At 35.3% G+C, this 23,381-nt stretch overlaps 1 protein-coding gene across 4 annotated transcripts in view; it reads left to right on the forward strand.

Moving 5' to 3' along the window:
• Positions 1-23,381, forward strand: part of MAP4K3 (mitogen-activated protein kinase kinase kinase kinase 3) — a 187,965-nt gene that overhangs the window by 101,517 nt on the left and 63,067 nt on the right. For 3 of the 4 annotated variants that reach the window (XM_033175933.1, XM_033175931.1, XM_033175934.1), the window contains exons 5-13: positions 150-205; positions 762-809; positions 4,187-4,229; positions 5,766-5,838; positions 11,459-11,590; positions 11,770-11,832; positions 11,918-11,999; positions 12,101-12,211; positions 21,083-21,161. In XM_033175933.1, the coding sequence (XP_033031824.1) occupies positions 150-205; positions 762-809; positions 4,187-4,229; positions 5,766-5,838; positions 11,459-11,590; positions 11,770-11,832; positions 11,918-11,999; positions 12,101-12,211; positions 21,083-21,161 (687 nt within the window). The remainder of the gene's footprint in view (positions 1-149; positions 206-761; positions 810-4,186; positions 4,230-5,765; positions 5,839-11,458; positions 11,591-11,769; positions 11,833-11,917; positions 12,000-12,100; positions 12,212-21,082; positions 21,162-23,381) is intronic. The other variant, XM_033175932.1, reaches the window with a different exon arrangement.

The following is a 23,381-nucleotide window of genomic DNA, read 5'->3' on the forward strand; positions in this document are numbered from 1 at the left end:
GACAGTAATTCAGGCCTGTAGTAGTAGCTTACATTTCAGTAGAATTGTTTAGGTATATTAAGTCTGTTGCTTAAACTTGCAAAACTTTATTATATATTGAAAAACATGCATTGACTAATTTTATGAGTATTAACTTTCTTTTTTTGCAGTAACTGGACCTCTGTCAGAACTGCAAATTGCATATGTTAGCAGAGAAACACTGCAGGTAAATCAAGTGCTAATTCAGAAATAACATTTTTCATTAAACTAAGTCTTTACTTATTGTGCATTACCTGTTCAACAAAGTAAGAACTAAATATTTTAGTTTGGTAAACTCTTAAAATGAGTTTTAATACATTTGAAAATTGTGCAATGAACTCAAATTATATTTCCCAATAAATACTTTAAAGCCCAAATGTGATGATATAACCTAAAATTTGAGCACTATGGATCTGTTATTGTATATTTTCCTCTTAATACCAAAGAAAGGCTTGAAAATTAAGCACTATCATGGGAATTCAAACACTCTGATACTAATTAGGTGTATACTTTTTAAAAGTTATTTCACACTGTTTGTAGAATTTACTGAAAATTTTCATAGAAAAATTAGTCATTTTCTTGATCTTTTTTTAAAGATCTATTAAAATATGTTAATGATTACTACTAGATTTCCTGTAAAGATTAAATAAAATGCACAGAATAGTACCCATTTGATCACATAAAATCCCAAAGTGTGCTCCGTGATAAAATCTTGTTTATTTTTCTGTTTTTTGAAACTCCAGGGATTATATTATCTTCACAGTAAAGGAAAAATGCACAGAGATATAAAGGTATACATTGTATTTTTAACATAATAATCCTCTCTTCATTTTTAAATACTCTGATCAGATTGTCTTGGGCAAAATTGTTTTATTTGATAAATTTATCTGAAATATGTTACCATAATAAAAATGAGTGATACTTTTAATAGTTTAATTTTTTTATGGCAGCTTTATTGAGGTACAAGTCATATACCATGAAATTCATCCTTTTAAAGTATATCATTCAGTAGATTAATGTTTTAATAACTCATTTTAGCTTCTTTGTAGTTATTAGTAAAATGCAGAGTAAGTTTATAGCTTTCATCAAGTTATAGAGTTATAGTTTTTAGTAAGTTTTATGCTTTGACTATTTCAGTGAGCTTTTGCAGTCTTAAGTCTTAGTCATGCATCAAAATGGATAAATTGACCTTTGACATTTTCTCATAGTCTTTTTTCTTTTCTTTTCTTTTCTTTCTTTTTTTTTTTTTTTTTTTTTGAGATAGATTCTCGCTCTGTTGCCCAGGCTGGAGTGCAGTGGCACGATGTTGGCTCACTGCAACCTCCCCCTCCCAGGTTCAAGTGATTCTCCTGCCTCAGCCTCCCGAGTAACTGGGATTACAGCCACCTGCCACCATGCTTGGCTAATTTTCATATTTTTAGTAAAGACAAGATTTCACCATGTTGGCCAGGCTGTTCTCAATCTCCTGACCTCAGGTGATCCTCCCACCTCAGCCTCCTAAAAATGCTGGGATTACAAGCGTGAGCCACCGTGTCCTGCCTTCTCATAGTCTTTTATTTATTTAGCTGGCAGAGGAGAGCAGGTGCTCTAGATGTGCTGGGGTTAGCTCAGTGGTACAGCAGGTGCTATGGTAGGAATCCTCAGCATATTTCTAAGGATATTGCCATCTCCCCAGTTTAGATTTGTTTCTTTCACTTATTTTTCTTGTCCCTTTTTCTTTGTTCATCCTTCCTCCTATTTCTCTCTTCCCCTTTTGTTTTCGAACATTTTCTCTAACATAAAGATTTTTAACCTTTTTTGAGGATAGAGACTGGGGCAAATCTTATTGCTCTCTGGGTCTCTGATGATAAACCATGAACTGTCTTCTGAGAAAATGCCCTTATGTGCACGTCTTCAAATTTTCCATGAAATTTCAGTGGACTCACAGATAACCTGCTGAGATCCCTCATTTGAAGGTATTTTTTTTTTGTAAGCCACTTAAAAGACATAACCAAAGAGCTTTTGGAGTTCAAAGGTAGAAGAGCTCACAGGAAGATCAGTAACTCAAGAAAGGTTCTGTGTCATTGGCATGTAGATGATCTGGGAGGATTGATAGATTTTTGTCAGAAATGGAAGTTGGAGTACATTTCAAGCAGAGAAAACAATGTGAGCAGGTACAGAAGTTAGAAAGTGTGGGCCATTTTAGAGAACATAAAAACTGTACCATATTATTGAAGAGAAGAGAGTGTGTGACACTAATTAGAGATGGGACTGATTGGGTAGTTTGGTGTTCCGTTATGCAAGGACTTGTGTGCTAGACTTCAGAGTCTGGGCCTAATTGGGTTGATTTGAGCCATCACCACCATTTCTACTCCTATCTAAGCCACCATAATATTATATCATGTGGTCTTCTGTAATAGTCGTCTGAGTGGTCTCAATGCTCCCATTCTTAGTAGTTTTGTAGTCACTTTTCCACTTGGCGACCAAAGGGACCTTTTCAACCATATCTTGTCACTCTCCTGCTTATAAACCACCATTGGTTTCCCATAATATTCAGTATAAAGTTCAGATGCCTTTACCATGACCTACAAGGTTATACAGTGATCTGACCCATGCATTTCCATGTGACCTCATCTTACACTCCTCTTGTCTCTGTTTTACTCATTCTTTTCCAGCCACACTAAACTTGCCAATCTTGGAATATGTTGAGCTCATTCTAGCCCCAGGTCTTCAAATTTCCTCCTCCTTTCCTGAAATAGTCTTCTCCCAGAGTTTGGTGTGGCTCTATACACTTACTTCACCCAGATCTCTGCTCATGTATTACTGCCTTTGGAGAGGCTTTCCCTGCCCTGTCTTCAGAGTAATTATCTCTGCCTGACTTTGAATCATTTGTTGGTTCATTCATTCATAGATAGATGATAAATATAAATATATTTATTTTTAGTTTTTTTCTCCTGCTTGGATGTAAACTACATGGGAATTGGAACTTATGCATTACTGTAACCCCAGAGCTTAAAATAGCGCCTGACTACTGGTGGCCTCTCAGGGAGGGAAGGGAGGGAGGAGAGGAAGGCCATGATGTACAAGTGACATGATATAAGCTATAACTTAGGAAAGTTAGTCTGAGCTGGAGAAAACCCAAAATGAAGCCTCTGACAGAAGTCTTAGATAGCTAGGGACTAGATCAAGTTGAAATCCCTGCTCCTAGTCTCTTTCCTTTTTCTTCTTCCCCCACTATTCCATAGAGCTACAGTAGTATCAGTGGGTGGGTGCTGCTCAGCTTCACTGGTGACATTTGGAGTTTGGGAGCGTTTTTCTTTCTCCCCAGTGCCCTATGTCCTGAACTGGTCTTCTACTGTTTCTTCCTCACGTTAGTTGAGAGTAGGAGGATTCCCAGTATTTTTTCCACCAAACCCATGCTTACATGATTGATGGCACCTTGTACCAAAGAGTCCACAATACCTTTGGGATATAGTATTCCTATCTCTTCCAAAAGCTTTGAGCTTATTGAAGATGAAGTCATCATTATCTTCTTTGAGCTTAGATCAAGAAGCGAAAGTGGCTAAAATGCAGCCAGATCATGCAGACGAGTGACATTTTAATTGTGTGGGCCTGTGGCTAGTTGTTTATATACTGGATGGGCCTAAGCGCTTGGCAAGGCACATTAGTATAGACAACCTCATGTACTAAGCAGCATGTACTGAGGTACAGTCTCACATACCAACCCTGTTCAATTGATGGTGAGTTCCTAGAAAGGGAGGTTCTTTAAAAAAATAGGAAAGAAAAAAAAAACCACACACAAAAACACAGGAAAGAATAATCAAGTTTAAAGTGTAATGTAAACAGTTGAAAATGCTTTGTAAAGTTACATTTTAGTGTAGTAATAGTGTTTGATCAATGAGGAAATAACATTTTGATGAAAACTAATATATCACTTTTATATTAACATTCATACTATGTTAGTAGCAGCTTTTTTGCAAGGCAAAACATTTTATAAGGATAGTCAAATTGCCTAAAAAGTGGACAGTAGATTTACCTGTGACTCTAATGATATAACATTTTAATTAAGCACACTTTAAGTATTTCTAGGTCTAAGGCTATGATTATTTTAAATATGTTTATATGTATATATGTGCTGTCTGATAAAATATCTATTTCCTACTTTAACTAAAATATTGTTACTTTAAAGGGAGCTAACATTCTATTAACGGATAATGGTCACGTGAAATTGGGTAAGTAAATTGGAAATTTTGTCACATGCACAACTCTATTCTAAAATGTAGTGAAGTTTATGTTTTCCTTTGTAGGACCAGGTTTTCCCTCTCCTAAGACGGCATCTATGTATTTTTAGATGGAAATCTCGTTGCCATGCCGTCGCCTCTCTGTATCCACTTCCCTTAAACAGGGATAAAGTCTGCCCTTCACATAAGACAGATTTGTTGTAAAGATACTGTGAAAGAATATCCTTCTGAATTCTTTCACCTCTAAACCCAGGAATGGGACTTCTGTAATAGTAAGAAATCTGTACAGAATTACCTTGTAACCAAAAAAGAAGACAAATACAAAAAAATCAGTAACTCCAAAAACACTTTATTCTTTACATAAAGCTTTTAAAATAAAAAACAGCATTACTTATTTAAGAATGTAATTTAGATGCTGAATGTTGCTTTATTTCAAACAGTAACTTATTTCATTTTATAACTTTAGGTTATTACATTTTCAATTAAAATAGAGTTCAAAACCAAATAATGACTTAATTTGCAAGTTTAAGACAGAACAAATGTTCATTATAGTTTTATGAACAAAGTCATATTTGTTAGTATTAAATGAAATAGTTAATAACAAATACCAGTTATTTTAAACGATATCTATTAGATAAACCCAAATTAAAATAAGTATTTTATAAAAATATAGATACAACTATTTTGAACTATAACCTGTGAGATTAATCAGATTTAAGAACATGTATCTAGAAATAACGTAATAAAAATTTCCTACGTGGCTTCTAAATATGGGAAAAGCAGAAAAGATACGTCCTGTTCTTTTTAGTTATCTATTGATTGCTTGGTGAAGTTTTTATCAGCAGTTTAATATTTTGTGCCAGTGTTATGTGCCTCACTCAAAGACATACTATTTATAATATATCTTACTTGAGAAGGATTTAGAAGTCATCATTAGTAAAATAGAAAATATTAGATTTCCAAATATTTATCTTAAAGAATAGTAACAAATCATACATAAAAATAGTTTCCTGATAGGTACTGATATTGGTACTAAATGTATTGTTAAGTTTGGGGATATTCTGATTGGATGTCTTTTCAAGCTACAGGTAGACTTACTGGTTTATCTGATGTCATTCACGGGTATGGAGAAAGTGAATGGAATATAGTGTCTCTTAAAGATCCCTTCCAGTGATATTCTTGGATTTCTAGTCCTGAGAATTAGAAATTACAATATTAATAAGTCTGGCAGTTTACATTCTCTCAGCTATAACTTTCTCATCAAAATTATTTGATCTTGACCTTTGTTGTTATTTGATTTATATGGGAATATATGGGAATCTATTTGGCTGTGATATGTATTCACTACTTTGTGATATTTTAATGCTAGTCCATTAAAGTTAAAATTTGTAATGTGATGTTTGAGAATATCCCGTATTGCTGTGAAATTAACTTAATAAAAATAACTTTTAAAAGTTTCTTCTTATGTTGCCTTAAACAATTTTATTGTCTGTCAGTTTCCTAAATGTTTCTCATTTTTTTTAATAGCTGATTTTGGAGTATCTGCACAGATAACAGCTACAATTGCCAAACGGAAGTCTTTCATTGGCACACCATATTGGTAATTGTATTTTAATTGATATTTAATATTTTGTTCTATCATTAATGGATATACCATTTCTAAAAAATAGACTGGTCAAAATTTTTCAGACTAAGACAGATTAAGGAAAAAGTCATCAACAGGCAAAGTAATTTAGGCGTGTACACTTACAGGTGGATTACATGGCCAGAAAATAATCTACCATGTTATTTTCCATTAAGCAGAAAAGGTTTTAATGATTGATATGGCTTTCAGGAACCTTAATATTAGTTCTAGCCTGCTGGAAAGTCCTGACTCTTTTTCCTTACATTTCTCGTGTATTTTCACAGGTGTTTTTATATCTTTCTTCACCCCCATTTCCAGTCCATATTGTGATTAATCTTTCAACATTACATTATTTAAGTACCTCTTTGCTAAAACTTTTTGGCATGTCTTGGTTGCCTATAGGATCAAATGAAGATTTCTTGACAGTTGAGTCTTCTGTGGTCTGACCTCTGTCTGCTTCATTAGCCTTAGCTCCCACTAGTCTTCTCCATGGACCTTCCTTTCTAGCCATGTTTGTCTGTTAGATACTGATCATAGTGTAAAAACTATCCTACTCGTGTATTTATTTACAGAATAGTTTTTGGCCACTTACTATATGCTAGATGTGATATTAAGCAGTGTGATTATAATGGTGGATTGATATAGAGCTTTTTTTGTTCGTACCATTACTTTGAAGTAGCAACACCCTGGAATCCTTGCTTTCAGTTTATGTGCAACCACTCCCCTGATGCCCTCTTCATCTGACTCATCGGTAGTCATATAGCACTAATTGCTACTACTAATTTTTTTATATTTAGAATATGATGTATGCCATTTTCATGATTTATCTTTTCATCCATATATATTTTAAAAGTCAAATAATGCTAAAAAGGCATATGAGAAAAACCCTTGTAACTTCTGCCATCTCTAGCATTATTCATTTATAGATACTGTGTTACGATAGTTGAAGATCTTAGCTCTCTTCATTCATCTTACAGTCATCTTATCTTTCTAGTGTACTTTGCTGAGACGGTTAACAATACTTTCCTGAAAAAAGTTTTTCCTGATTTTAATAATTTCTTTTTTAATTTACTTAGTTTCTTGTTTCTGTTTTTAAATCCCTGATTAACACTTTCCATACCTTCCCACATTTTACAGTTTTGTACGATGCCTCTGTATAATTTTCTATACCATAAAGTCTATCACATTATCTGTCAGTGCTGATATTTGTCTGGTTGATGTTGCTTTGTTTTTGTTTTTGTTTTTTTTACCTAGAATAATCCTTCCTGGAGTCATCTTCCCTCCTGTTCCAGTCTGGACTCTTTAATTCTCTAGCTCTTTTGCCTAGCTCTGCTCTGGCAGTTTTTCATCTTCAGCTTAGCGTTCCTTTCTTGGATTCTAGGTCTTCTTCTTTCATGATTTACTCCTTCCTTTGTGTGTGACACACATACTAATATCTTTCTGAGAAAGGGTGCATGGGGAGTAACATTTTTGAGATTTTGCATGTGTATCCTTGTACATAATTGATAATTTTGGTGGGAATTCTAGGATAAGGTTTTTGAAGTATTGCACTAGTGTCTTCTGTGGTGCCCATGGTGTGATACTGTTATGATACATGATATTTTGAATGTAACCCCCCCCCCCAGAATCATTCCTGGTGTTTTGATATTCCATAGTTATATACCTCAAAATATATTTGTTTTTTGATTGTTTTTACTTTTATTCATTGTACTTGGCATTTGTGCTTTATAATCCAGACTCTTGTCTTTTCAATTTGGGGAAGTACTCTTGTATTACTTCTTTGATAATTTCTTTGCTATACTTTTTCCTGCTCTGTATGGAACTCATTGGTTGTATCTTGGACCACTTAAATTAATCCGTTAATTTTCTTCTATTTTCTCTAAGAACAAAAAAATCTTTTTTGTTCTACTTATAAGAGTTCCTCAACTCTTTACATTTGTTATTTTCATGATGGAGGCTTCCTTCAAATGTCTACTAGTCCTTATATTTTGGTTCACTTTGAAGAGCACAGCACTGAAAACTGGTTCATAACTCTTTGTGTGTGGGAAGTCAGGTATAAACCTGGTTGTTAGTGTTCTAGAACTGGTCAAGTGAAGGAAGCAGAGGTATTCATTGTTCTGTATACGTACTTCTACTTAATCATGTCCTCTCCCTTTGACCTCTTCACTCCTTGGTTCCTGGTATCTCTTAAGTCTGCAGTCTCTCTTCTTCGTCTTGGTCCTTATCCAATGGGAATGGGGAGGGAATAGTTGCTGGGGCTTAATGAATAAGAGTAGGAATGCCAGGGACTGACTGTTGACACTTTCTAATACTCCTGTTTCCAGCCCAGCCTCAACCCCACTATTACTACTTTTTAAACCTAACTTGTCAACATTTCCAGGATGTTTGAGGCTTGTTGGCTGCTAGTTGTTGTTCTTTTCCTTGGCACCTGCTTAGGTTTGCCCTGCCTCCTGTTTGCTACATCATTTACTATTCTTCTGTTTTTCATCTGTGTGTTATGGTTTTAGGTAAAATATGTCTGCTGGACTTTTCTAAGATGGTATGTGTGTATATTTCTCTTTGTTCTTCTCATTATTGTTTTGGGTTGAGTGGAGTGAGGGCTTGAATTGCTGTCATTTTAAAGTACACTATCTTCTCAGTTTTATTGTAAACATCTCTCATTAAATCTTCAGGATCTGACTTGATTCTTTACAATATTCATTCACTGAATATTAATGGTGACATTTCCACCTCCAGTTTCAGAGGTTAAAAATTTATGTCATTACTCTTACAATAATGTGGGAAATAATCTTGGGAACATGTGAAATTGTGAATTAGGTAAAGTTAATTTTGGGAACACTCTCCCTATATGTGTCTTTCTGGTATTGTATCTTTCCTACCTAAAATCTAAGAATTTAGAACCTCTCTCTTCCCAAGTGATTAGGTCGGCAGTTATTCAGTTGTTCGAAAAAGTCTGCTTGAAATGACAGTTCTCAAAATTAACACATATGTACCTTAAACATTTTATTTCAATTTAAGACATATATGTACATTTATTCAACAGTCTTGATATAGAATCAAGGCCTTTTCTTTGAGTAGATCACTTACTAGAGTTGCATTTTAGTAATGCAAACCACACACACCCCAATGCATCAACTACATTTCTTAGTCAGGTTCATTGAGGTATAAATTTACCCTTATTAGATATACAGTTGTACAAATTCATACAGTTGTATGAATGTTGAGAAACGTGTATGCTGGTGGTAAGAAACCACCAGAACACGTTGACACTATCCAAAGAATTTTTTATTTTTTTAATTTTGCCTCTTTTTAGTAAATGCTCTCCTTCCATCCGTAGCATCTGGGAACCCCGATCTGATATCTGTCTCTATATTTGTGCCTTTTCCTTGAGTGGCATACAAACGGCATCATATAAGCTGTAGCCTTCCCAGTTGTCTGCCATTGTCATGTTCTTGTGTAACGTACCAGTTTTTTTGGCTCATCTTTAGAAGTTTGCCTTTCTAAAAGCAAAGTCTTTCTAAAGTATTCACTAATTTTTGTTTGTTTTTGTTTTTGTTTTTTGAGATGGGGTCTCACTCTGTCACCCAGGCTGGAGTGCAGTGGTGTGATTTCAGCTCACTGCAACCTCTGCCTCCCAGGCTCAAGCGATCCTCCCACCTCAGCCTCCCAAGTAGCTAGGACCACAGGCATGCGCTACCACACCCAGCTAATTTTTGCATTTTTGGTAGAGACAGGGTTTTGCCATGTTGCCCAGGCTGGTCTCAAACTCTGAGCTCAAATGATCCGCCTTCCTCGGCCTCCCAAGTGCTAGGATTACAGGCGTGAGCCACTGCTCCCAGCTAGCTCACTAACTTTTAAACCTTCATTATAACTATGTGTTTACAATAGCAAGTGTAACTGGAATAAACAGTTTCAGAGATGAACCCAGTTGACTGTGATAATCACACAACTTAGCTGGCTGGAGTAGACATGTACTAAGTGGAATATTTCCCTTGTATTTTCATAGAGGAAGGGAGAGCATCAGCTAATGTGGTGAGCTATTAAGGCAAGTTAAGAGCATATCACTTGTATGCATTTCTCACTCCACTAGGGCATTTCTACCAGCTACTTCGTATCTAGTCTTCATAAAAGTAATAACGGACAATTTGAAATTCACTTTTCTTACAGTAATTTAAATTTTCATAAGATCTGTTTCAGATTTAGAAGATTTCAAGACCAGGGGTTTGAAAGTTAGAAGGTTTTTTGTTTTTAACTTTACTGACTTACTTGACCTTCCTGAAATCATACCAGGAAGATAAATGTATATTTGTAAGATTATCTAGACTGCTCTTTAGTATGGAAGAGTTGAGATGTTGATTTCAATTAGTTGCTTTTTAAAATGCTTAGAATTTGAAATTTTTTATATTTGAAAATTAATAATTTAAATCAAATTCAAATTTATGGAAGTATAAGTAAAATAAGACTGTAGCAAAGTAAAGAGAAACAAAAAAATTACTGAATTTGGGTAACTTTCCTCCAAATAAATACATTTTTTAAAAGTAGACACTCATTTTTATAACTTTCCCATTTTTATAATAGAACTGGAAAAAATGCCTAATAAGTTTTTAGTAAATATGAATTAAATACTAAATATGAAGATTCTTGGTGCCCAAAGGAATAGTTTTGGTGAAGTAAAAACAGAGATTGCCAGGTTGCAGTTTTTTGATAAAAGGAAGTAGAGCTGTAGATTGTTTATTACAAATATTATTTATTGAATTTTGCATGTACAGAGAGATTGGGAGTATGAATGAGTTTTGGACATGTTACTCTATGAAAACTGTACAATTTTATAAACCATTTTAGTAGCTAGTATAAGGAAGTAACAATGGAATCACCAGTAGGGGACTGAAGTGGAGGGTCTTCTTGAAAAAAATTTATAAACAAAGGTGTAATTGACTCACAGTTTTGCATGGCTGGGGAGGCCTCAGAAAACTTGCAATCATGGAGTAAGGCAGAGGGGAAGCAGGCACCTTCTTCACAAGGTGACCGGAGAGAGCATGCAGGGGAAACTGTCACTTTTAAAACCATCAGACCTTGTGAGAACCCTCTCGCTATCATGAGAAAAGCATAGGGGAAACTGACCCAATGATCCAATCACCTCCTACCAGGTCCCTCCCTCAACACATGGGGATTACAGTTTGAGATGAGATTTTGGGTGGGGACACAGAGCCAAACCATATCATTCTGTCCCTGCCCAAATCTCATGTCCTTTTTACATGTCAAAACCAGTTATGCCTTCCCAACAGTCCCCCAAAGTCTTAACTCATTGCAGCATTAACCCAAAAGTCCAAATCCAAAGTCTCATCTGAGGCAAGGCAAGTCCCTTCCACCTATGAGCCTGTAAAATCAAAAGCAAGTTACTAATGAAGTGGAAGGTCTTATGAGATGTCAAGATCTTGGAAAAGGTGGACCTTTTAAGTACTACATATTTGTTTTTCAAAAATCAAGGCCTTAATGGGCCTTAATTTAGATAGTGATAATTCCTTGTGCCTCTGGGTGGGAGTATAAAGGAAAACATGTAACAGAAGGTTTTTATTTTCTGGAATATTTATTTCAGGATGGCTCCAGAAGTTGCAGCTGTTGAGAGGAAGGGGGGTTACAATCAACTCTGTGATCTCTGGGCAGTGGGAATCACTGCCATAGAACTTGCAGAGCTTCAGCCTCCTATGTTTGACTTACACCCAATGAGGTCAGTGCATCATCATTGAAGAATCCCATGCTTAAGGTTTTTTTCCTCTTAGTATGTGAACAAGTAATTTTCTTAGTCTTGTTTTACCTTATTTGGGGGAATAAATAGTAATAGAATTTGTGTAATAGATTAAAATGTGAAATATTAAAATACTGTGTCATGATTTGTTGATTTTTCAGGGCATTATTTCTAATGACAAAAAGCAATTTTCAGCCTCCTAAACTAAAGGATAAAATGAAGTGGTAAGTATTTTTGTTATTTACTTTTATGGTAAGATGAGCAAAAAATGAATTGGAATGTAAAAGTCTAATTTTCTGAATTTCTTAGGTCAAATAGTTTTCATCATTTTGTGAAAATGGCACTTACCAAAAATCCAAAAAAAAGACCTACTGCTGAAAAATTATTACAGGTATTATTTTTGCCCTGAAATATATATATATATTTCGAAAGATAAAATGTCATTCAATCAGATTTATAGTAAGTGTTTTGCATTGTATTTAATTTTTATAGCATCCTTTTGTAACACAACATTTGACACGGTCTTTGGCAATTGAGCTGTTGGATAAAGTAAATAATCCAGATCATTCCACTTACCATGATTTCGATGATGATGATCCTGAGGTAAGACTTGTTTTTACCAACTGGCATATATAACATGTATGTGTGTATGTATATATGTATGTCTATATGTATGTCTCAAAATCCCTTTTTTTTTTTAATTTGGGGGACTAGTTTAAAAAAGCTCTTGAGGGAACAATTAATTCTTTGTCTTTGCCTTTCGTGGAAAGTCAAATGCTAGGTTTTTCTTACTCACTAATTATAGGTGACTATAGTATGAAAATGGCAAAGGCAAATCATTTAATCCACTTGTTGAAATCATTGTAGTTATTTCAAAATAGGCATTTTCGATGAAGTTGCCAAATAAATCATTCACTGTAAAAGGGAAAGCAAATGGGAAGTGCCTAAACAAGACGTTCGAATATTCAAAATTTCCCCTTAGTTTGCTTCTCAAAAAGAATCCTCAGTTTGGCATGGTGGCTCGTGTCTGTAATCCCATCACTTTGGGAGGCTGAAGCAAGAGGGTTACTTGAGGCCAGGAGTTTGAACCCTGTCTGGACAACATAGCAAGACCCCATTGCTATCTTTAAAAAAAAAATTCTTATACAATACTTCACGAATTATTAGAGGTTAGTAGGAAGTATAGGCTTGACTTTGCTGGTGACTAAAACTCAGTTAATCACCATGGAAATGTTTTAAAATGAGCCTGTATAGTTGTTAATAAAATAATTCTAATATGACAGAAGCATTGATGTTAATGGAAGCTTCACTTCTGTTTGCATGTGTAACATTCCTAGCACTGCTAATAGTTGTGGCAATCAAGATAAGTTCAGTATATGTGACATGGCAGAATTCTGTTATTGGGTCTGTAACAGAAGGTGGATAGCCTTTAACTCTACTGGCTTTATGGGAGGCCGTTAAATATGTTGTAAATTTCATTGATGACTGAAGGTGAAGTGTTTAGAAAGATGGTCACAGATTGTCCCAGCTTTCCGTCTTCTGATAGATAAGCTATTTGTCCTTTTGTTTAAAGGTCTGGAAAGGAGTATGGAGCATAAAAATGTAAGAAATGTAAAGTGTAATTTTACATGTAAAGTGTAAATTTACATTGTAACCTTATAATTATACTATAAAGAAGTTTTTTTGTTTTGGCTTTTTTTTGTTTTTTTTGAGACGAGTCTTACTCTGTTGCTCAGGCTGGAGTGCAATGGCACACTCTCAGCTCACTGCAGCCTCCGCCTCCTGGGTTCAAACGATTCTCCTGCCTCAGCCTCTGAGTAGCTGGGATTACAGGAGCATACCACCACGCCCAGCTAATTTTTGTATTTTTAGTAGAGATGGAGTTTCACCATGTTGGCCACGCTGGTCTCAAACTCCAAACCTTGTGATCTGCCCACCTCGGCCTCCCAAATGCTGGGATTACAGGCATGAGCCACTGCACCTGGCCTAAAGAAGCTTTTTGGTGTTGATTTGCTTAATTTTATTTTTAAGAAAGTCAAGTTTTATAAACTCGTCTAGTCTTATTTAGTATAAAGGCAGTCCTTGATGTGCATGGTAGTATGGTACTGTAAAAATGGCTACATAAGCTAAAATTCTGCAAAGTAATCTTAGTAATCAGTGGGAAAAATTATAATTGTTTCATGACCTTTAAAATTTTTTGTTAAAGCATAAACTCTGTTACTGTCAGTTATAATTATAAAAATGTGAAAAAATGGTAAAACTATTATTTACAGTGTGCTATAAATACTAGAATCATTGAGAATTAACATGTTTCATTTCTTTGTTAATTTTTTTTTTACTTATCTAGCAATCTGCTTATTGAGTAGTTTGCCTTCTTATCATTTGTCTGTGACACAGAGCAAGTATCTTTTCTGTGCCTTGGCAAACTGTCATATTCCTTTCTAATTTTCTTTCTAATCATGATGTGCATCTGTTATTTACATAGTAATTTGTGAACTGAAAAGCTACCGATAAAGTTTATACTTTATGCAATTACAATTAATATACAATGGTAACTGTTATTTGAACCATGTTGTAGGGAACTAGTGTTATTTAACTAAATTATGATAACTGAAATTGGTGCATAACAGAACTGTGAAACAAGGACTGCCTATATCCCTTTCAGTGCACTAAATGCTACATGATTGTGTCTTACCTCACCCTATGTACCTGTCATGTCTTTTTAAAAATGTATTCCAAGAACAGAAATAATAAACCAATTAGAGAAGCAATCTGTGGAATGAAGATTCTTCTAAAACTTTCTCAAATAGCGGGGAAAGAAACTCATCTTTCTTATCCAGACATTGTTTTGGTATTATAATTATAAATTGTTATAAATCTCTATGTTAAGTAGGTAAAATAAAGGAATTTAATTATTCCAGGGGTAGGATGTAAGAAATCCATAACCTTTTTATTTGCAAATAATTTGTCATTGTAATTGCTAAGTGCAGTGTTGTCATTCAAAATACGAGTGTATCTAAGTATTTTAGCACTTACTGTGAAACTAAAACTATTGTATGCATACTCGTAAAAATAAGGGTGGGCTCAATGGCTTATGCCTGTAATCCCAGCACTCTGGGAGACCAAGGCAGGCAGATCACCTGAGGTCAGGAGTTTGGAACCAGCTTAGCTAACATGGTGAAACCCATCTCTACTAAAAATACAAAAATTAGCTGGGCATGGTGGCTCACGCCTGTAATCCCATCTACTCGGGACGCTGTGGCAGGCGAATTGCTTGAACCTAGGAGGCAGAGGTTACAGTGAACCAAGATCATGCCGCTGCATATATATACACACACACACACATACCACATCTAAGTCTTAGTTTAAGTTTTTTGTAGGTTCTTCTCTGTGGAAGAAAGTCTGACTTTTTAATGTTGAGTTCCTGTGTAGTTTCTATTTTAGAAGTAATTACACAGTGGTGTAATTCTAATTTTGATTTTTATTCAGTTTTCGTCTCCTATATGTAAGCCCACTTACTATGTACAGCATTATAAGGTTTAATACTTTTATTAATCTGTTATGCTAATAAATTAATAATTTATGCTGTTTAAACTGGGAAGGTAAAACTGTTCTCAGAAATAATCATGGGTTTCATCCATGTTCATTAATAACAGTCTGTGTGAGCAACCTGCATGTTACCTGTTTTTGTTTGGTTATGCTACTATATATTAGATCAAAAGTCTAGGGGTTTTCCTAACTCTATGGCTAGCTGGCTGAATGCCCTGCCACTTAATTTTAAGTCTCAGTATCCTCATCTGTGGAATGAAGAATAATGCTTGTTTCACGAGCTTAAGGATATAATGCTAAGGTGCATCAAAACACTTTGTAAACTAAAAAGCAGGTTGCACATATAAAATTTAAATACCTAATTTTTGAAATTACTTTTGCTACTGTTTCACATCACAAGTGTTTAATATTTCAGTCTTTTAAATTTGTGTATTTTTTCCCTGAGGTGTACCTATACTGTGAATAGTCAGAGTCTTGTTCTTGATTTGCCTTATTGAATCTAAGACCTAGAGCTTAATGTTTATGGATTATGTTTCCACAAAGATAGATCTAAGAGTGTATCTCCTTCAAAGGTAATACAGTAGCTTCAAAGGTAGCATTTCAACCACAGAGGAAGCTATTGGGTATTGCAATAATTACATGAAATAGATGCTGGTTGAGAGACCTTAATGTGAGTATGGAGCTGCAAAAGTTTTTTGAATAAGACCTCTTTTACTTCCAAAGGTTATAGTAATGCCCATGAATTTAACATTAAGTAGAACTCATCTCCATCTACCCACCTTTAGAATATTACTGTGTGAAGTTGGCAGTACACATAGAATGGTTTTAATAAAGTAAAAAGAGAGAAAATAGAGGACTACTCCTCCCAGAAAAAATCGTTAACCCATTTATGCCTGGTGTTCCGTTATTGGAACTAGGCCTGTGGGAGTTATTTATATCCTTCTGCTCAAGGCCATCATCAAGGTTTGATTTTTCACACACAGAAAAATTTGCAACCTCAGGTATAAATGGGTTAATGCCTTTAGCATTATTTCACTTTATTTATGTCTTATCCTTTTGATATAAGAAGTTGACACAGATTTTTTAAATTGCAGTCTTCTTCTCTGCAATAGGGAAGGCTACTTGCAACTTGTAAACAGCTACTAAATTATTGAAATACTTAATTTTTGACTATTTACGTTCAACTCGATGAACATTCACTGGGGACCTGCTGTAGATAAAACATTGTTTCCTAATCTTGAGAAGTTCACCATTTCAGGAGAAGAAAAAACAGCCAGCTTTTGTTAGGGAAGTCAGAGCAGATATCACAAAGGAAGTGGCATTGCTAGAAAGGAGTTTGCCAATAGGAAGATGGCAAAAAGACCAAAGTTTAAAAAATAAAAATAATGGTCAAAGAATTGGGGACTTTTAAAGACTCATCAAGACATTTAAAAAATGATAGCCATCCCCCATATCTAAGTGTTTGAATACACTAGCTTTCATAAATTTTAGAAATGGTAAAATATGGCCTTTAGCCTTAAGTAAGATTCATATAAAAATGAATGCAATCAAGAGAAGGTGGTTACATATGGATTAAGAGCACATCAGGTATGTGAGTGTTTGTTATTTCCTTTTTTCAGGTTCTTATCTACTAAATAGTGGATTCTTCTTACATTAAATAATAGTTTACCATATGACATTTATATAGTAGAAATATTTAGACTCTTGATTTTGAATTTTAAGAGATGTTTGACAAGATAAATATTACTTGAATTTGTACTATCATTAACAGTTACCTTTCTTTAAAAACATTGAAAATACAATTGTCCCTTGATGTACACAAGGGATTGGTTCCAGTCCCCTCAAGTATGCCAAAATCTGTGCATACCCAAATCCCACAGTCAGCCCTGCAAAACCCACATATACGAAATGTTGGTCCACCGTATACATGGGTTTTGTATCCCCAAGTAATCTGCATAGAAGTGGACTTCTGAAGTTCAAACTTCTGTTGTTCAAGGATAAACTGTACATGGAGTGAAGAAACAATAAGATTTTACTTTCCATGTTTCTTAAAATTCCTAGCAATTTTAAGGGAGAAAACTGGGGTAAGGAGGTTCTTTGTAGTTGTGGTTTGAAAAAAAAAGTATGTAATTGAGTGTATATACTTGAAAAAGATGAGAAGACCTAAAAGTAAATTTGACAGCATTAAACAAGTATTGATATTTGCTTGTAGGAATTCTCGATCTGAGCACTGTTGACATTTTGAGCCAGCCAAAATGTTTTGGGAGGGCTGCCCTGTGCATTCTAGAATGTTTAGCGGCATTTCTGGACTCTTCCCGTTAGTTGACAGTTAACACCATTTAATCCCAAGTGTGACAACAAAAAAATGAACCCGGATATTGCCAAATGTCTCCTCAGGGACAAAATTGCCCCTGGTCAAAAACCACTGGCTTATGTTACCTAGGATTTATCATACTGTCTATGTCTTCCCTTCCTGTAGGAACTTGACATTCTCATCTAACGCCCATTGCAAAGGGCCTGTTATTTGTATTTATGTTATTTGGTGATACAATAATCATAGAACTTTAAGATGATAAAAGTTGAATAAGTATGAAATGGTTTATAAGGGCAGAGTTTTGTTTAAGAAGTAATAAAAATAATTGTAATCACATGGCATGTAAAGCATTGTTTAAAAAAATAGACACCATGCATCATTGTGAATGGCTTGTTTCTTTAAATGCCATTATTAGAAAGATTATTTTCATCATTGCTTCTTTAAATACCGTGTATTAGTTACTATAAGCCCATTATCGCAGGTGTCTGTGATTAGTAGGTATTACATTTGTAGAGAAAAATGAGAGTATTTATGTTTAGAAATTAAAGACAATTTTAATTTTTAAAAATCTTACCATTTGTATTAGTGATCTTGAAAAAATAATTCATTGAGTTTCTTTTTCTATTAACTTTTAGTTTCATGGTACATGTGCAGGTTGGTTCTGTAGATAAATGGTGTGTCACAGGGGACTGATGTACATATTCTTTTGTCACCCAGGTAATAAGCCTAGCACCCAATAGGTAGTTTTTTATCCTCACCCTTCTCCCAACCTCAAGTAGGCCCCTGTGTCTATTGTTCCCTTCTTTGTATCCATGTATACTTAATGTTTAGCTCCCACTTGTCAGTGAGAACATGTGGAATTTGGTTTTCTGTTCCTGTGTTAGTTCACTTAGTATAATGGCCTCCAGCTCCATCCTTGTTGCTGCAGAGGACACTGTCTCGTTCTTTTTTATGGCTGCATATCTGTACCACATTTTCTTTATTCAGTCTACTGTTGTTGGGCATTTAGTTTGATTCTATATCTTTGCTCTTGTGTTTTGCTGTTGTGAGTAGTACTGCGATGAGCATAACGTGCATGTTTTTATGGTAAAACGATTTATATTCCTTTGGGTGTGTATTCAGTAATGGCATTGCTTGGATGAATGGTTGTTCTAAGTTCTTTGAGAAATCCCCAAACTGCTTTCCACAGTAACTGAACTGCATTCCCACCAGCAGTGTATAACCATTTCCTTTTCCCTGCTACCTGGTCATAATCTGTTATTTTTTGACTTTAATAATAATCATTCTGGCTAGTATGAGATGGTGTCTCATTGTGGTTTTGATTTGCATGTCTCCAGTGATTAGTGATGTTCAATCATTTTTTTCATATTCTTGATGGCTGCGTATATGTCTTCTTTTGAAAAGTGTCTGTCGTGTCCTTTGCCCACTTTTTAATGGAGTTATTTGTTTTTTGCTTGTTAATTTAAGACTTTTACAGATTCAGGATATTAGATCTCGGTCAAATGCATAGTTTGCAAAAATTTTCTCCTATTCTGTGGGTTATCTGTTTACTCTGTTGATAATTTCTTTTGCTGTGCCGAAGCTGTTTAGTTTAATTAGATCCCATTTGTCAATTTTTGGTTTTGTGGCAATTGCTTTTGGTGTCTTCATCATGAAATCTTTGCTCATATCTGTGTCTGGAATGGTATTTCCTAGGTTTTCTTCAAGATCCTTTATAGTAGATTTTACATTTAAGTCTTAGTCCATCTTGAGTTGATTTTTGTATATTGTATAAGGAAGGGGTCCAGTTTCAGTCTTCTGTATATGGCTAACCGGTTATCCTAGCACCATTTATTGAACGGGGCATTCTTTCCCCATTTCTTCTTTTTTGTCAGGTTTGTCAAAGATCAGGTGGTTGTAGATGTATGGCTTTATTTCTAGGCTCTCTGTTCTGTTCCATTGGTCTGTGTGTCTATTTTTATACCAGTACCATTCTCTCTTGGTTCTGTAGCCTTGTGGTATAGTTTGAAATCAGGTAATGTGATGCCTCTAGCATTGTTCTTTTTTTTTAGGATTGTTTTGGCTATTTGGGCTCTTTCTTAGTTCCATGTGAATTTTACAATAGAAGTTTCTATAAATTTTAATTTTTGAGAACGCATCTACATGGCCTTTGTCTAATTAAATGATGCTAAAGAATATCCTTTTAGAAGGCCAACTTTTTAAGTTCAGATGAGTTATTTTAGAATCAGTTCTGCTTATTTGAAATTCTAGTAAATGTAATACCATTTTAGGGATGTTAAAGCGTACTCTTTCATCATTAGAAACAAAACAAATTATTTAGCATTTCAGAAGATGGTGCCTAACAATTGCCTACTTTAATTTCAGCATGGGCATCTTTCATTCCCTGGCCTCATTTAACAAAATCTTGTGGCAATCTCTTTCTTTTTCTTTACATGAATTTCATTTTCAAAAGAAATTTTTGAAAAAATACTATTTTCATATCCAGCCATCTGATTTGGTACATCTGAAGGGAAAATAATCAGTCAAGTCTCCAGTTCACCTCTGTTCTAAAGGATGAAATGTGACCTCTGTGTACCTGGATAGCCTTTCTTATAATCTTTTGACTTCTTGAATTAGTTACCAGTTTTGTTCCTGACATGCTAGAGATTCAGTTTTCAAAGGGTTTCTCTAAGTCATATTTTTTCAGCTTTTTCTTTTTCTAATGTTAGAGCCCTTGAAAAATCTCATATTGGACATTCAGGTTGTAAGTTTTCCAGTATTCCTTTGCAATCAATTCAATTAGTTAGGGTCTGTAAATAATTTCAAGGTGTGAATCTTCTTTGCAAATTAAAGGCAAATAATTGAGTATTGGTATGTTTCCTACTTGTGGAAATTATAATGGTACATCTATAACCAAAAGAAACTGTGATGGAGTGGAAAGCATTTTTTTAATGAAAATAATAAATAAAGCTTCTGAAAAACATAAAATACTATATGTTCACCTAAACATAAGTTACGTAATTTTTGCAGTCTTAGTTAAATTGGTTATAATTCAAATAGTGCCAAAAGTGAAACACAAACTAATATCCTACATCATGTATAAATGTCTGTGTGTGGTTTTTAAATATTATTTCCAAAAAATCCATACATTGAAAAATAAACCTAAAAAGCCTTCTAAGCTCAACCATCATTAAATGATAGATGCCAATGGTAATGTTTACACTGTTGTATCTCCTTTCCCTTCAGAATTTCTTGATGTCAGAATAGATCCAGAATACTCAAGTGTACTTGATTCATCCTTGTAGAATGGATCTGGACAAGTCTGGTGTTGCATATACAAATAAGCAGAATATGTTACTAATTGTGTTTAATTTCATATGTATTTAGCCAGAGAAGTGCCCTTTCTAGTACAAATAATAATTTATGTTGTGGATAATAAAAATATTTTTTCACCTTCATAGTTTGAGCTGCTATTGTGGTTTGCTCTTTAAAAAAAAAAATTGCAAAGTGCTGTTTTGCTTTTGTTTTTACTTAAAATGAAGTTTGTTTTTTTTCCTGTTTGGGTAATTTTGTGGACCAAACTATAACTTGATTATCAAATGCTGCATATCATTGATTTTGTTCTTTTCTAGCCTCTTGTTGCTGTACCACATAGAATTCACTCAACAAGTAGAAATGTGAGAGAAGAAAAAACACGCTCAGAGATAAACTGTAAGTATATACTATACACAGTTTATGATTTTGTGATAGAAAATAAGATTTTAAGTTATAATTTAGTTACAGTTATTTTGTTTTATTTCCTTCTGAATAGTTTTTCTTTTTTTTTTTTTTTTTTTTTTTGAGACGGAGTCTTGCTCTGTCGCCCGGGCTGGAGTGGAGTGCAGTGGCCGGATCTCAGCTCACTGCAAGCTCCTGCCTCCCGGGTTTACGCCATTCTCCTGCCTCAGCCTCCGGAGTAGCTGGGACTACAGGCGCCCGCCACCTCGCCCGGCTAATTTTTTGTATTTTTTAGTAGAGACGGGGTTTCACCGTGTTAGCCAGGATGGTCTCGATCTCCTGAGCTCGTGATCCGCCCGTCTCGGCCTCCCAAAGTGCTGGGATTACAGGCTTGAGCCACCGCGCCCGGCCGGATGAATAGTTTTTCTTACTAAACATTGTTAAAGGTAAAGTTTAATTAGGGCAGTAAGAATTTCATTTTCCTTATTCTTGTGGAATTTTTGGTGGCAGGGTGGGATGTGTTTTTGTTGTTACTGTTGGGGAGGAGAAGTTAATTCCTGAAATATGCAGGATAGAAGTAATAAGGGAGTGCTGTAAACTCCTATGTGCAGGTAACTCACCTAGAGAGCATGTTAAATGCAGTTTCAGATTCAGTAGACCTGGGATGAGATCTGAGGTTCTACTAACAAGCTCCCACATCATTCATGCACTCATGAGCCAAGGGTAACAGAGAAGTAGAGGTCCGCAAACTGCCCTAGCATCTGAGCAACCTGGAAACTTTTAAAAAGGAATTCTCAGGCAACACTTCTCCATAGAGTCCAATTCAATAGGTCTTGGATTGGCCTAGAAACCTTTTAAAATAGGCCTCCAGTTATTTCTTATGGGCAGCCAAGTTATGGGCTCACTAAGACAAGCCATTCATTCACATGGGATCCAATACTGTCAGCTCATCAGTGATAAACTGCCAATAGGAATCCCTTGAACAATAGTGCCTTAACTTTTTTATTCCTTAGAAGCATTTATTCTCTGAGTTATGCGCTAGTGATACCTGGAAACTGTGGTGGCTTATATAAAAAGCTTTATATATATATATATATATATATATAAACAAGCTTTTTAATATACAAGAAGTAATTATGAAATATCTTTATCATTTCTTTAATATACAAAAAGTAATTAGAGGCCAGGTACAGTGGCTTATGCTTGTAATCCCGGCACTTTGGGAGGCCGAGGCGGGCAGATCACTTGAGGCCAGGAGTTCAAGACAAGCATGGCCAACTTGGCGAAACCCCGTCTCTACGTAAGCTACCAAAATTAGCCAGGCATGGTGATGTGCATCTGGAATCCCAGCTACTTGGGTGGCTGAGGTATGTATGAGAATCGCTTGAGCCTGGGAGGCCGAGTTTGCAGTGAGCCGAGATCCTGCCACTGTACTCCAGCCTGGTCAAAGAGCAAGATTCTGTCTGGGGGGTAAAAAAAGTAATTAGAGATTTCTTGCAGTTGATTTAGAAAACTTTATGTATTCAGTACTGTTGAAAATGTAATTTAAAGTGCTCTCTATCTTGTTATCTGATTTTATTAAAAAATTACATTGTCAGTCCCTTTATAGCATAGTATTTCTGAATCACTCTGTGGTAACATATCAGTGATTCTCAACTTCTAAGTGAATATGCATGTGTATGTTATTTCAAACTAGATGTCTAGGCTGGGCACAGGGACTCACGCCTATAATCCCAGTACTTTTGGGAGGCCGAGGCAGGTGGATCACTTGAGGTCAGGAGTTGGAGACCAGCCTGACCAACATGGTAAAATCCTGTGTCTACTAAAAATACAAAAATTAGCGGGGCCTGTTGGTATGTGCCTGTAGTCCCAGCTACTCGGGAGGCTGAGGCAGGAGACTCGCTTAAACCTGGGAAGCAGAGGGTTGCAGTGAGCCGAAATCCTGCCACTGCACTCCAGCCTTGGCGACAGTGTCTCAATTTAAAAAAAAAAGAAAGGAAAAAAAAGAACATCATATGAGAACTCATGGACATAAAGGGGAACAACAGACACTGGGGCCTACTTGAGGGTGAAGGGTTAGGAGGAGGGAGAAGATCAGAAAAAGTAACTATTGGGTACTAGGCTTAGTACCTGGGTGACGAAATAATCTGTACAATAAACCCTCATGATCCAAGCTTTTTACCTATACAACAAATCTGCACATGTACCCCTGAA

This window comes from Trachypithecus francoisi, unplaced genomic scaffold (genome assembly GCF_009764315.1).
Source record: "Trachypithecus francoisi isolate TF-2019V2 unplaced genomic scaffold, Tfra_2.0 Lachesis_group17, whole genome shotgun sequence".
Taxonomy (NCBI): Eukaryota; Metazoa; Chordata; class Mammalia; order Primates; family Cercopithecidae; genus Trachypithecus; species Trachypithecus francoisi.